The sequence below is a fragment of the Monodelphis domestica genome, chromosome 1 (assembly GCF_027887165.1).
Source record: "Monodelphis domestica isolate mMonDom1 chromosome 1, mMonDom1.pri, whole genome shotgun sequence".
Classification (NCBI taxonomy): domain Eukaryota; kingdom Metazoa; phylum Chordata; class Mammalia; order Didelphimorphia; family Didelphidae; genus Monodelphis; species Monodelphis domestica.
This window is the reverse complement of record NC_077227.1, coordinates 341833924-341847710: the sequence shown is the minus strand read 5'-3', so window position 1 is coordinate 341847710 and position 13787 is coordinate 341833924. Positions and strand designations below refer to the sequence as shown.

General features: G+C 35.1%; 1 protein-coding gene across 4 annotated transcripts in view; it reads right to left on the bottom strand.

Annotated features, from left to right (window-relative positions):
• ARHGAP26 (Rho GTPase activating protein 26) overlaps positions 1-13787 on the bottom strand; it is a 577883-nt gene that overhangs the window by 307648 nt on the left and 256448 nt on the right. For all 4 annotated transcript variants that reach the window (XM_007473811.3, XM_007473809.3, XM_003339558.4 and 1 more), the window contains exon 11: positions 8794-8872. In XM_007473811.3, coding sequence (XP_007473873.1) covers positions 8794-8872 — 79 coding nt within the window. The remainder of the gene's footprint in view (positions 1-8793; positions 8873-13787) is intronic.

Below are 13787 nucleotides of genomic sequence, written 5' to 3'. Positions count from 1 at the left end.
ATGAAAATAGGGACATACAAACAAAGATAATGTGTTTATCTACATGTCATCTGTGTAAGGGACAATTTCATTGTTTTTGAATCCCAAGCACATCGCCTGGCATACTGCAGGCATTTTCCATATGTTTGCTGACTGACTGATGATAACCTTGTGTTACATTTATGTGCATAAATATCATATACTTCTAATAAAAAGTAAGCTCCTTGATTTTGGATGCTTGTGTCTCCATTGCTTCACAAAGTGCCTTGAATGCAATATCTATTCAACACAAGCTTGTTGATTTGAATAACCAAGACAAAGGACAGTGTCAGTGTTTATAGAAGAAATGGAGAAATGTGAAAGAAATACAAACTCTGATGAAAATGTTATAAGTTTATCTACTCACCTCTTGCCCAATGCATGGACTATTTCTACAACACTGTTAACGAGGGGCCATAATAATAACAATTATGATGATAATAATGATAGGTAACCTTTATAGAGAGAGAGAGAGAGAGAGAGAGAGAGAGAGAGAGAGAGAGAGAGAGAGCTTTCCGGTTCCCAGAATCCTTTGCACATATATGATACCTACGACTACCCTAGAAAGCAAGTGCTATTATTACATTTTATAGATGAGGAAACCGAGGCACAGAGGGTAAGTGATCTGCCCCAAAAGTATTCAATGTAGGGACTGACTTCAGATCTTCCTGACTCCAAATTGAGCCCTCTATCCACTATACAATCTACACATCTGTGATTGACCCACCTGAGCACTTCCGGAACCCAAAGGCAGTTTATTGCCTTATGAATATAATTATTGTACTATACCTATGTGTGGCGGACAGCTAGATGGTGCAGTGGAAAGAGCACTGGACCTAGAGTCAGAAGAAGACCTGAGTTCAAATCCAGTCTCAGATACTTACTAGCTTTGTGACCCTGAACAAGTCACTTAACCATGGTTGCCTCAGTTCCTCATTTGTAAAATGAAGTAGAAAAGGAAATGGTCAACCACTATAGTATCTTTGCCAACAAAACCTCAGATGGGGTCAAGACAAGACAGCTATGACAGAATTGACTAACCAACAATAAAATGATATGCTGGTTAGATGTTTTTAGTATTTTGCCCAATTCTGGGTGAAACACTTTAGAAAAGAACTCGGACAAAGTAGTTAGCGTCCAAAGGAAGGTAACAAGAATGCTGAAAGTTCTGAAATAAAGCAAAAGAGCAACAAGTTGGAGGAATCGGGAATGTTTAGTTTGGCACAGAGAAGACCTAGTGGGAATAGGAATGCTGTTTACATAATATTGCAGAGTTATTTAGTAGAGGAATTAAATTTAGTCTATACTTCTGTAGAATATAAAAGTTAGAGGGAGGAAAATGTTATTGTAACCTAAGGGAAAACCTTCCAATAATTAATATCATCCCATAAAAGAATAATGGTCCTAACAGGAAGGAGCTACCGATCACACAAGGATATCAAGAGACTTGGGACACCATTTATCGAGAATATTAGAGAAAGAATTCTAACTACAGGAGGAAGGCTAGACTAGATGTCCTTTATGTCCCTTCCAACTGAAGAACCTATTACTGAAAAAAACAACTATTTCTGTAAAATCAAAGACTGTACCCAAAACGCATTTGATGAAAATGAGTGTTCTTTGTTACATAACTACTGTCCCCAAATCTCCAGCAAACACCAGAGTCTGATTCTGCCATGTGAAAATCCATGACTATTTTTATACACCAAGCTAAAAAAACAACCACCAAATCTCAGTTTCCAAGTTGATCTATACCTGCTATTGCTAGTTCTTTCCTCTGAATCAATAAACATGTATTAAGTACCTACTATGTGCCAGGCACTGTGCTAAGGGAAAGGGCTGACTGGAAAGGATGCCCTCCATGAAGATGGATGAAACACGTTTTATCCAGCTACAGCTATCAGGAGGAGATTATTAAACAAGTACAAATGGGAAGACAAAGAAAAATACTAAAAGCAGGCTTCATATTTGCTAGCAGCAAGGCAAGCCAGGGCTAGGCAGGGAGATTTATCCATCCCTAAGGATATCACCACTGTGTTGATTCCTGGACTGGCTTCACTCTTAAGATCCACAGGTTTGTTTCACCACATTTCCAAGAGTTTAAAAAATAATTCCCTAAGCCTATTCCATTTCCATTTGTGGAAGAGAGGAAAAAAAGCTTTCATCAATCCTCCTTTGGACAAATTCTACCTATCTTCATCCTCTTTCCTTTATCACTAATGGGTTCAAATAATTCTTAGATTTTCATGAGAAATTGTCAAGAAAAATCTTAACTGAAAGGTGTAAGGAGCAAAGATTATTCAATTTATTTTAAGAATACATACATGCTTAAGAGAAAAGTCTCACAAATAACCTTGAGAGATGAAAATAGAAACACACAAAACCCCCACAAAGATATATATCTAATTCTTGCTAACTCTGAAAGGGGAAGTAAAGAGAAGCAGTGATTTCATTTTCAGAATGACCCTTAATCCATGCTGAGTTCAATCCAATAATCATTTATTACTTTGATAACTAAGCAAATAATTCAGTATCTCCAGGAGGTATCACTAAGGCTCCATGATATATAAGAACCAATCAATCGCCAAGCATTTATTCAGTATTGGTCCATAAAACAATCTAAAGGTTCTGAACCACATCCTGAGGGTCCAGGTCTCCTATAGAGCCTTGGCTTGACTCAATGGGTCACTTGGATAAACACTTCTCTGGGGATGACATGACAAAAATGGATTCTATACTATTTACTTATGCCAGATGAAATCACCAAATACACAAAGGAATGAAGAAAGAAAATAATGGATATCTGAGCCAGAAAATGAGGCAGAAATTACAAATGCTGTGTTCTGGGATATCCATTTAATACTAATGTAAACACCCAGATCCAAGCAATCTAGAAATCAGCAAGCATTTATTAAGTGCCTACTACATACAGAGACTGTGCCCAGATGCAGAGGGATAACAGAACAAAAAACAAACAAACAAGCAAACAAAAAATAACAGCAAAACAGTCTTGCTCTGAAGGGGTTTATATTCTATTCAAGGGAAACATGTCTACAATTTATCACTGTCCCACACAGTTGCTCATACAAGATCACTATATATATGAACATGAATATATTCATGTTCCTTGAATTTTATGTGTAATAAGTATATGATAAAAAACTGATGTCAAACATAAAGTGCTAGACATGGAAGTGGGAAAACCTGAGTTCCTGTCCAGTCTTTGACACTTACTAGTCCTATGACTCTGGGGATGTCACATAACCCATCTCCTTTTTTTGGGATAATAACTCCTACCAATTACACATGGTGGTTGTGAGGATAAAACAAGATATTTGTAAAACATGTAGCTGACTTTAAAGTTGTAAATAAATATTAGTTATTATTCTTAACAAAAGGAAAAGGAAATCTGAAGTTGTTTTGGAGAAGCCAATCACTGGCTTCAAACCTTTAATCTTTCATCAGCTACTGAAGTCAATTAATGTTAATTGGCTACTGGGTGCAAGGGACTCTACTTTCAAGAAACTTATAATTTAAAAACAAAGAAGCAAGGCAGTCAGGTGGCTCCAGAGATAGAGAGTCGACACTGAGGATAGAAGTTCCTGGGTTTATAGCTGGTCTACACTTCCTAGCCCTACCACTCTGGGCAAGTCACATAATCCCAATTGTCTTGTCCTTAACCCTCTTCTGTCTTGGAATCAATATAGAGTATTGATTCTAAAATGGAAGGCAAATATATGTTTTGTTTTTTAATTTAAAAAAATAAAAGCAAAGATGACAGTGAGTGGGGAAAACACTGGTTTTAAAGTTAGGGGAGCTGGTTTTGAAAAGCATTTCTCCTGTTAATTACCTTTGAGAAGTAATTAAATTTCTTTGGACCTCAGTTCCAATATTAGGAAGTCAAGGGGTCTGAGCTTAAGGCCTCTAAAGTTGCTTCCAACTATAACTCTGTGACCTTATGATCCTATTACCAAAAATAACAACAATAATGAAGCAAGAACAAGGAAGGGTGATAAAAGTGCAAAGGAAAGATCTGAACAAATGTCTATTGTCTACATTAGGTGAGTAAAATGTTCCAACATTGATCCCCAGTCATTTTCAATTCTTTGGAAAGAAGATGAAGAAAACTTGAATCGCAAACTGCCATCACTATCATTTGCTAAAAAAAAAAAAATTCTTACCTTGGACTGGGGCTCTGCCTTAGACAACAGAACTACTACCAGAATTTCTAAAAAGTTGTCCCCCTGGGGGCAGCTGGGTAGCTCAGTGGATTGAGAGCCAGGCCTAGAGACTGGAGGTCCTGGGTTCAAACATGACCTCAGACACTTCCTAGCTGTGTGACCCTGGGCAAGTCACTTAACCCCATTGCCTAGCCCTTACCACCCTTCTGCCTTGGAGCCAATATACAGTATTGACTCCAAGATGGAAGGTAAGGGTTTTAAAAAAAAATAAATTAAAATGTTTTTTTTAAAAAGTGCCCCCCCCCCAAAAAAGCAAAAAAGATCTGACCAGTGTACATTACTTAAGAAGTTTGCTTCCCCCTCCATATATCTTCTTGAAAGAACATTGAAATAGCTCCTAACAGGGAGAAATTCAGAGGGAAATGAAAGTAATATGATCTAGATCATCTATAAACTGGATCATAAGTCTTTGAACAACAGGGAGGTGAATAAATCTGATGAGTTCTAACGAAAGTTTCCCAAACCATTTATTCAATAAATATTTACTAAGCACTAAAAAGGACAGGTATAGATGGATATGAGCCTAAGGCTGACAAAAAAAAGGGAGGGTGGAATGTGGAAAACAAGGGATGGAATCCATTCTCATGGCAAAAAGGGTAACAATCCATGATAAAGAGAAAGTAGAATGATTCAGTTCTACTTTCTGGAAGCAAATGCTTCAGGAGAATAGAAGCTTCCTCAGAGTAGAAATAGTTTCTTTTCTTTTCTTGTTTTTAAATACCCTTAACACTTAGTACAAACCTTTGCATATACCACAGCACATATATAGTTAATATTATATTTAATTTCTTTTATGCAAAGGAAAATAATCTTTTGACTTGTATAAATGGAGATTTTGAGCCTTTGGACTTCATCCCTCAGTTCTTCCTCTTTTTAGACCTGTGATCAGGCTGAATTCAGGCAGTTCTTTTGCCCAAGTTATTATTAATAAAACTTTTAAAATATAATAGTTATTGAACATTAATTTAATTTAATTTATTTTAAAACTAGAAAGAATGGAGGGAAATAACTAAAAGGAATTTAACATAATATATAGATATTTATATAAAAAGATATAAATATGAGATGACAACAACAACAATAATAATATAAAGAGATAATCAAAGAATACCTACGCCCTTAATCATTTCAAGTCATCAGGACCAAAGAAACTACATCCAATGGACAAAAATGATTAAAGAGACCATCACTGACCTCTAAAAAAATTAAGAAGAAATAGGAGAGGTGTTACAGGCCTAGAAAAAGGCAAATGTTCCCTTTTTCAAAGGTAAGAAAAGAAAGGAATCTAAAAGACCAATTAACTCAACTTCTACTCCTATTTAAAAAAAAAGAAAGAAAGAAAATCCTGAGATGTAAGAAAATTCTAAGATGCAGTTTTTGAACATTTGGAGGCAGGGGAGATGATGATCACAAAGGTCAAGCCTTTTGCTTTTTGATAAGATTATTTGATAAAACTGGAGATTAGGGGAATGCTGATCATAGAATATATACCTAGATATCAGGAGAAAGTATTTGTCAAGTCTCTCAAATATTATTCTTGTGTATAGGAAGGGCAAATACAGGCTAGATAACAAACGGCAGTGGTTAGCTGTATTTGGAACTGGTTGAATGATCAAACCCAGAGAGTGTATCTTCTGATTTATTTACCTGCAGAGCTCACTATCAGCTTCTATGGATTCTGTGAACTTAAATGGAGGCCACTAATGTGGTGCAGTGGTTAGAAGATGAGGCCTCAAGTCAGGAAAACTTGAGTTAAAGTCCAGTCTTTGAAGGTAATTACCTATGTGACCCTGCACAAATCATTTAATCTCTTTTTGCCTCAATTTCCTATTCTGTAAAACTGGGATGATAATTATAGTGCCTATGTCCCAAGTTGTTTTGAGAATCAAATGAGACACCAATTATAGAGTGCATAGCACAGTTATCACAAAGTGCTATATAAACATTGATATTACTAGTCTACTACAACTACAATTAATGATGAACTATCACCATTTTCTTTATTGGTGACTTGGATGAAGATGATATAAAGCTGGGATGAATTATTAATATACCTGTACTCAATGACAGAATTAAGATGCAAAAAAGATCTCCTTATATGGCCAAAATTTAATAAAACTGAATTTAACAAGGATAAGGATGAAATCCTATGGCTATGTTTTTAAAATGTGATGCTCAACTGCAAAATGGGAAAGGCATAGCAATAAATTACTTATCTGAAAAAAAAAATCTTAGAATTTTGGTGGACCACAAAAGTCCAGTATGTGGCAACACTGAAATGTGGAACCCAAAAGTTAAGGAGATCTTGGAGTTCCTTAAGAGGGGCATGTTGTGATTAAAAAACAAATAATACTGACTTATATTCACAAAGTCTCTTTATCAAAAGTATTTAAATATGTAGACATGCTATTTAATCAGTATTTTTCTTGAATTAATTTGAGATAAATATTGTTATCTCTGTTTTCAAGATAAAGAAATAACAAAGAAATTCACTTAAGAACATCTTTTCTTTGCATCTCTAATAATGCCTCTGTAATGTTGAGAATTTTATCAATATAATAGAATTCTATAACAAAAGAAATTCAAAAAATGTTTTTCCCTCTGGGCTTATGTTAATAATTTAAAAATGGAAAACATAAAATCTTCAGAGTTTCTTTGTTAAGAAAGAACAACGTAATATCCGAAATGAAAGAGGTGATAATCCCACTGTACTTTCCCTGATCAGATCATGTGTAGAGTAGAGGATGTTCAGTTCTGGGAACAACATTACAGAGAGGAGGGAACACCAGAAATATGGAAAAGGCTCAAGATCATTCCATACAACCAATGGTTATGGGGATGAGATCCATGCCCTTGAATAAAGGTCTGTCATGTGGAGAAGGGATTAGGTTTGGCCCCAGAAGGCAGGCAGAAGAACAAAGACTAGCAACATTAAGCCTGGTGCAGGAAAGACTTCCTAACAATTTGAACTATGATTCTAACAGAAGAACATAGAATCGAATGCCTTGAGAAGCAGTGGGTTCCATGCCATTAAAGATCTCTAGGTAGAAGAAGTTAGATGATCATTTGACTGATGTGTCAGTGTGGGAATTCTTGCAAATTCTTGGAAATCCTCTTGCAAAATGAATTGGACGAGATATGATTCTGTAAGTCTGACTTAATCAGGGTCACAGAACAAGTATCCAAGGTACATTCTGAGCCCAGAACTTCCTGATTTCAAGTCCAAAACTATCTAGTTACTTCGCCAAAGAAAGGAAAACAGAGGTTGGCTTTGACCCAGCAACACTACTACAATGCCTATATCCCAAAGAGATCAAAGGAAAGGGGAAAGGACCCTTATACGAAAATATTTATAGTAGCTCTTTTTTGTGGTGGCAAAGAACTGGGCATTGAAGGGATGCCTATCAACTGGAATAGCTGAACAAGTTGTGGCACATGATTATGATGGAATATTACTGTGCTTTAAAGAATAGTGAGCAGGATGGTTTCAAAAAAATTCAGAGAAACTACATGTACTGATGCAAAGTAAAGTGAGCAAAACCAGGAGAATATTGTACAAAATAATAGCAATATTGCAAGGATGATTCACTGTGAATGTCTTATCTATTCTGATCAATACAATGATCTAAGACAATTCCAAAGGACCTATGATGAAAAATGCTATCAAACTCTAGAGAACAAGACTAAAACATAATTTCACTTTGTCTTCCTTTTGGCAATATGGTTAGTGTAGAAAGGTTTTATATTTCTTGCCCTTTTTTGCATTTTTCTCCTCAAGACAGCTAAGAAAGAAATATGATTTAAATCTTCCCAAGTATAACTGATCTTATATTGCCTGACTTCTAAATGGGCAGGAGGGGGCTGGGAAGGAGAAAATTTGGAACTCAACATTTTTTTTAAATGTATTTTTAAAATTTTTTAATTAATAAAATTTATTGCCATCTTGAATATAAACATAGTCTGATCTTTTGCTAAAGGAAAAAATAAAGGCTATATAGAAAACTATCTAAAAGAGCTTTTGTTGCCAAACTGTCCTATAAAACATAAACATAAGAACTATATATTTGTACTTGAAGGACTTTTGACTCTAAGAAAGGGCTTAAAGGAATGAGAAGGTTATTTTTCTACTTTAGAGGAAAAACAAGGATAAACAATGAATGATAAGAGTTGGTGATTACTGAGAAAAACACAAGGCTATATCCATTTCCTTTCTTTCATATTGCATTTCTTTAAATTTTTAACTAAATTACAGTAGTTTTCAAAATAATGTTATGCTAATAATAATTATTTAGATTCACAGGTTTTTTTTTAAATAAAAAGTATTTTTAAGCCTAGTTGAGTGGGAAAGCATATTATATTCTCAGTCATTCCAATGGCCCTAAACACCAATAGCAGTAATAAAGAAGTTGCATATAAATTCTTGTTCCAAATTCTAACCTACAAAGTATTCTGCAATTCTATCATATTCCCAGGGAAGCAGCAAAAAGACTGGTTATCATTTTGTCCTATCCCGTTTCACTGAAAAGCCACTTACTGGTTCCTGGCCATCCATGGCTTCCATCCACAGTCTCCGGTCCTCTTCAGACAATGCCTGCATGGTGATAATACCAGGCCTGTGGAAAAAGAAAATAAATAAAAAATAAACCCATCTGAAATAGGTAAAAGAGAAAAGTGACAGCAAGGATACACCAGTGAGGAAATGTCCCTATTCTGGGGTTGTTTCATTTTCTGCAAAATAAGAAACTGGGACCAGATGACTTCTGTGAGCCCAACTAGCTCTAACGCTTTGATCTTATAATCTTTCCCCCAATGAACACTCCGAATCTATGTTTCACAGTTCTTTGGATCCAGCATCTTTTCTACTATCATGTCTACTATTAGGATTTTGTGGCCTTTGCTTTAAAGGAAAGAAACCGAACACCCAACTAAAGAAAGTAATTATCCTGGCTATAGTGAGGAAGAGTAGAGGAAATTATTTCCTAATAATTGAGGTCCATGATCTGTACCAGTGATCTCCCAAGTATGAGTAATTAGAATTTTTAAAAACTTCATTATAGATAAACTTACAAATTTGCATCATATGCAATATACTTTTCAAAAAGAGCATAATATAACAATTCAACCTGTTACTTCCAAAATTGCCCTGCTTATCTATGTTTTCCTTTAAACTGCTTCAATAGCTCTTTCATCTCTTTGTTTGTGTTTTGGCCAGTATTCTAGCTAGCTCAATTTTTTCTGCCTCGCTGAAAATGATGGGACAGGCCTGTTGCTTCAAAATGAGAGACAGAGGGAAACTATAAACAATTTTGTTCTTATGAATCTTATTCTTCTCTTTGACCTTTGAGATACAGGCCTAGAGAAAGAGATTAACAAATTGGACTTACAACAAAAAAAAAAACTAGAAAAAAGAACAAATTACAAACCCTCAGATAAAGAACAAATTGGAAATCCTAAAAATGAAGAGAAATTAATACAAGTGAAAGTAAAAGAACTATTGAACTAATAAATGAGACTAGAAGCTAGTATTTTGGGGAAAAAAACAACAACAAATAAAATAGATAAAGTATTTGTTAATCTAATTAAGAAAAAAAAAAGAAGAGAACCAAAGTAACAGTATCATGAGGTACAGGCCTAAAGTGGTATCACTAAGTCAAAGAGTATGTATAATTTAATGATATGGAGAGAATGGTTCTAAACTGTTTTCCAGAATAGATGGACAAATTCAATGAACAGTCTATTAACATATCTGTTTTGTCCACAATCCCTTCAACAACATTCAATTTATTTTCTTGTCATTTTTGTCCAAATGACATGTAAAATGGAAATTTTGAGAGTTTTCCAATTTGCATTTCTCTAATTATATTTTAGAACAATATTGAAAAGGGGCTGTAAATTGCTTGGATTTCTTTAAGAACTGCTTTTATATATAATATATATATATATCCATTGATTATTTATCTATAAGGAACTAGCTATTATTCTTATATGTTTAAGTACCGAATAATATATTATACAAGATTCAAACATTGCATCTTTGAATATATAAAAATATATACTGTATAATCTTTATATTGACATATGTTTATATTCTTTATATCTTTGTTTATGATGGTTACTTATTATAACATAGAGGTACATATTCTTCTGGAGTTTGTTGTACAATATCAGGTAAGATCTGGGTCTGAACCTAATTTCTCCTGGATTGCTTTCCAGTTTTCCCAGAACATTTTTGTTTAAAAGTGACTCCTTAGGTAAATGCAAATTAAAACAACTCTGAGGTACCACCTCACACCTATCAGACTGGCTCACATGACAGAAAAGGAAAACGATAAATGTTAGAAGGTATGAGAGGAAAGAGAGATGGCTAATATACTGCTGGTAGAGTTGTGAATTGATCCCAATAATTCTGGAGAGCAATCTGGAACTATGCCCAAAGAGCCATAAAACTGCATCATACTCTTTGATTCGTCAGTAACACTACTAGGTCTGAAACCCAAAGAGATTTCTTTTTTTAAAAAAGGGAAGGAGAAGGACCTATGTGTACAAAAATATTTTATAACTACTCTTTTTGTGGTGGCAAAAAACTGGATATTGAAGATATTGCCCATCAATAGGAGAATGGCTTGAATGTGTAGTATATGTTTTAAAAATTAAAAGTCAAAAACTCTTAACCTTCTACTTAGAATTAATACTAAGTATCAAATCTAAGGCAGAACAGTAAAGGGTAGGCAATTGGGGTTAAGTGACTTCTCCAAGATCACATAATTAGGAAGTGTCTGAAGCCAGATTTTAACTCAGGTCCTCCTGATTCCAGGCCTGACACTGTATAAAAGGGAGAGGGCCCTACCTAGCTACCCCTGGTATCTGATTTTGATGGAATACTATTTTTGTGCTTTAAGAAATGACAAGCAGGGAGCTTTCAGAAAAACCTGGAAAGATTTACATGTGACACAAAGTGACCAGAATCAGGAGAGAGCATTGTTCATAGGAATAGCATAGTAAACTGTAAATGACCTAGACATTTTTCACAATACAAATGACTTAAGATAATTCTAACGGGCTCATAATAAAAAATGCCATCCACTTCCAGACAAAGAACTGATAGAGCTGAAAGCAGACTGGAACATACTTTCTTTAAAAAAATTTTTTTTATCTATTATTTCTTTCACAAAATGCCTAATATGGAAATATGTTGGGTTTTTTGTTTTTTTTTAATCCTTGCCTTCCCTCTTAAAATCAATACTGTGTATTGGTTCCAAGGCAGAAGAACAGTCAGGGCTAGGCAATGGGGGTCAAGTGACTTGCCCAGGATCATACAGTTGGGAAGCGTCTGAGGCCAAATTTTAACACACGTCCTTCCATTTCTGTCTGGCTCTCAATCCACTGAGCCACCCAGCTGCCTCTATGGAAATGTTTTGTATGATTGCACAAGTATAATCTATATCAATTTGCTTGCCTTCTACAAGAGTGGGAAAGAGAGGAAAGAATTTTGGAAGTCAGAATTTTCAAAAATGAATGTTAAAAAATTTTACAAGTAACTAGGAGAGGTGGGTTTAAGTGACTTTTTACCAAAATAATTGTGGTCCTTCAGATAATCAAATGCTATGTTTGTTTCTATATGTTATATATCTAATCTATTTCACTGATTGAAATCAAATAGTTCTCAATGATTACTCCTTTGCAGTATAATTTGGGAATCTGGTCCTGCTAGGCTCTCTTCCATAAGGATTATTTTAAGTTAAATAATCATGCTTCCTAATTTAGTCTCACTTATAGATATCATGCATGCAGCAGTTTTTAAACTAAGAATAATATTTTTTTAAGTCTAATGTGAAAGGGGTTACAATATTTTATCTAAAAAAATTAAACTTTACTCTTATTTATTAGTATACTGACTAACACTGGTCCTCACTCAATTCATATGCTGAACACATTTGTCCCATCTAATATAGTATTAACAATTTTATGAGAGCCAAAACATGTAAAACCATTAATATATTTTAAAATATTTCATCATATTCTATTAAAACTTCTATGCATGTTTTGGGTATATAATATAGTAATAAGATAATGCATGTATATAATTTATAATTACATATGCATATGAATATGAGAGAATACTAAAAAAAGTTTTCTTATTGAAATAAGTACATGATAAAAAACAGTTTGGCAACCACTCCCTTAACATGATTTGGACAAGCTTCAAAGGAGCTTGCAGTCTTGTTTATTTTTTAAAGCTGTGCATAAAGGTTTCCTAGGAATCACATACATCCAAAAAAATAACATTTAACTGAGATCTCACAGGTACACAGCTCAGAACTAAATGGGGGTGAGAAGAAGGGAAGAGGAGAGAAGATGGGGGAAAAGAAGGAATGAGAGACAAAAAAAAAACCCCAACAATAACAGAGACCATGAGAGCATGACATAAAAAGACCACTAAAAAGAACTGAGTCAAGCAATTGCCTTTTTATGTTATTTAATTTTTAAGTCATATATTTCAAATCATTCCCTTTATAACTCATACATATACATTAAAGCTGAACACTAAAAGTATTTTCCCCATGTACTTACCGCACCTGAAATACACTGTTCTAAATAGCTAGCTAACTGTGCATGGTTTGCTGCAGTCTGATATACTGGATAGAGTGAAAGATTTCAAGTCAAATACGTTTAGTTTTAATATCTCCCCCCGCCCCAATATTTCTTTTGTAAGATTTTGCAAATCTTAATACACTAAACAGATGTTAGTTAATGTTGCTAGTTAGCTCAATGCAATATAATTAAGTGCTGACAATTCAAATATGAATCAACTCTTACCCCCTTTACCTCCCTATCACTTACTAATTATCTGTCTGTCTGTCTCTGTTTCTGTCTGTCTCTATCTCTCTCATATAAAGAAAAAAGGGAAAAGAGTTTTTAGAAGGGTCAGTGCAGCAGGGATTGGTAGATGTTCCTGTAAATGCTGGTTCATGTCTTGGCACTGCAACAACAAGCTACCATAGAGGAGAGGCCAATAGCTCCTCTATCCATGAGTGCCTGGCAATATCCTCCTGCTTCTCAGAAATTACCATTCTTAGAACTGAGCCCCATTTCCCACCAGCTGATTGCTGTTTGTCCAGAGCACTTGGCCGGGTCACCGTCAGTCCCAGTGTCTGGAGAGCCGGCTCAGGCCTCCTTGGCTTCCACAGGCCTGACCTTGAGGTCTTGGGGCAGGAGGCTTTGAGTTTATCATTCTTTTCCCCCTTGAAATAAAGCAAACACCTACAAAAATCCGCATTTCTTTGGAACGAAGAAAAAAAAGTCAAAGCTCTCATCCTCTGCAAAGTTTTAGCTCCTGTACAAAAATATATTAACTCCATCTCCACCCTCTCAGTTTCCTTTAATTTTTCGGCAGGTCAGCTGGGGCCCCAGACTGTCCTCCCGTCACACATCTTAGTCTTGAGGCTGACATGTTCCTGGACTACTATAGTCTAAAGTGACAAGCATTTAGGGTACTGGGTCACCCTCCACCCCAGGCACTCTCATTTC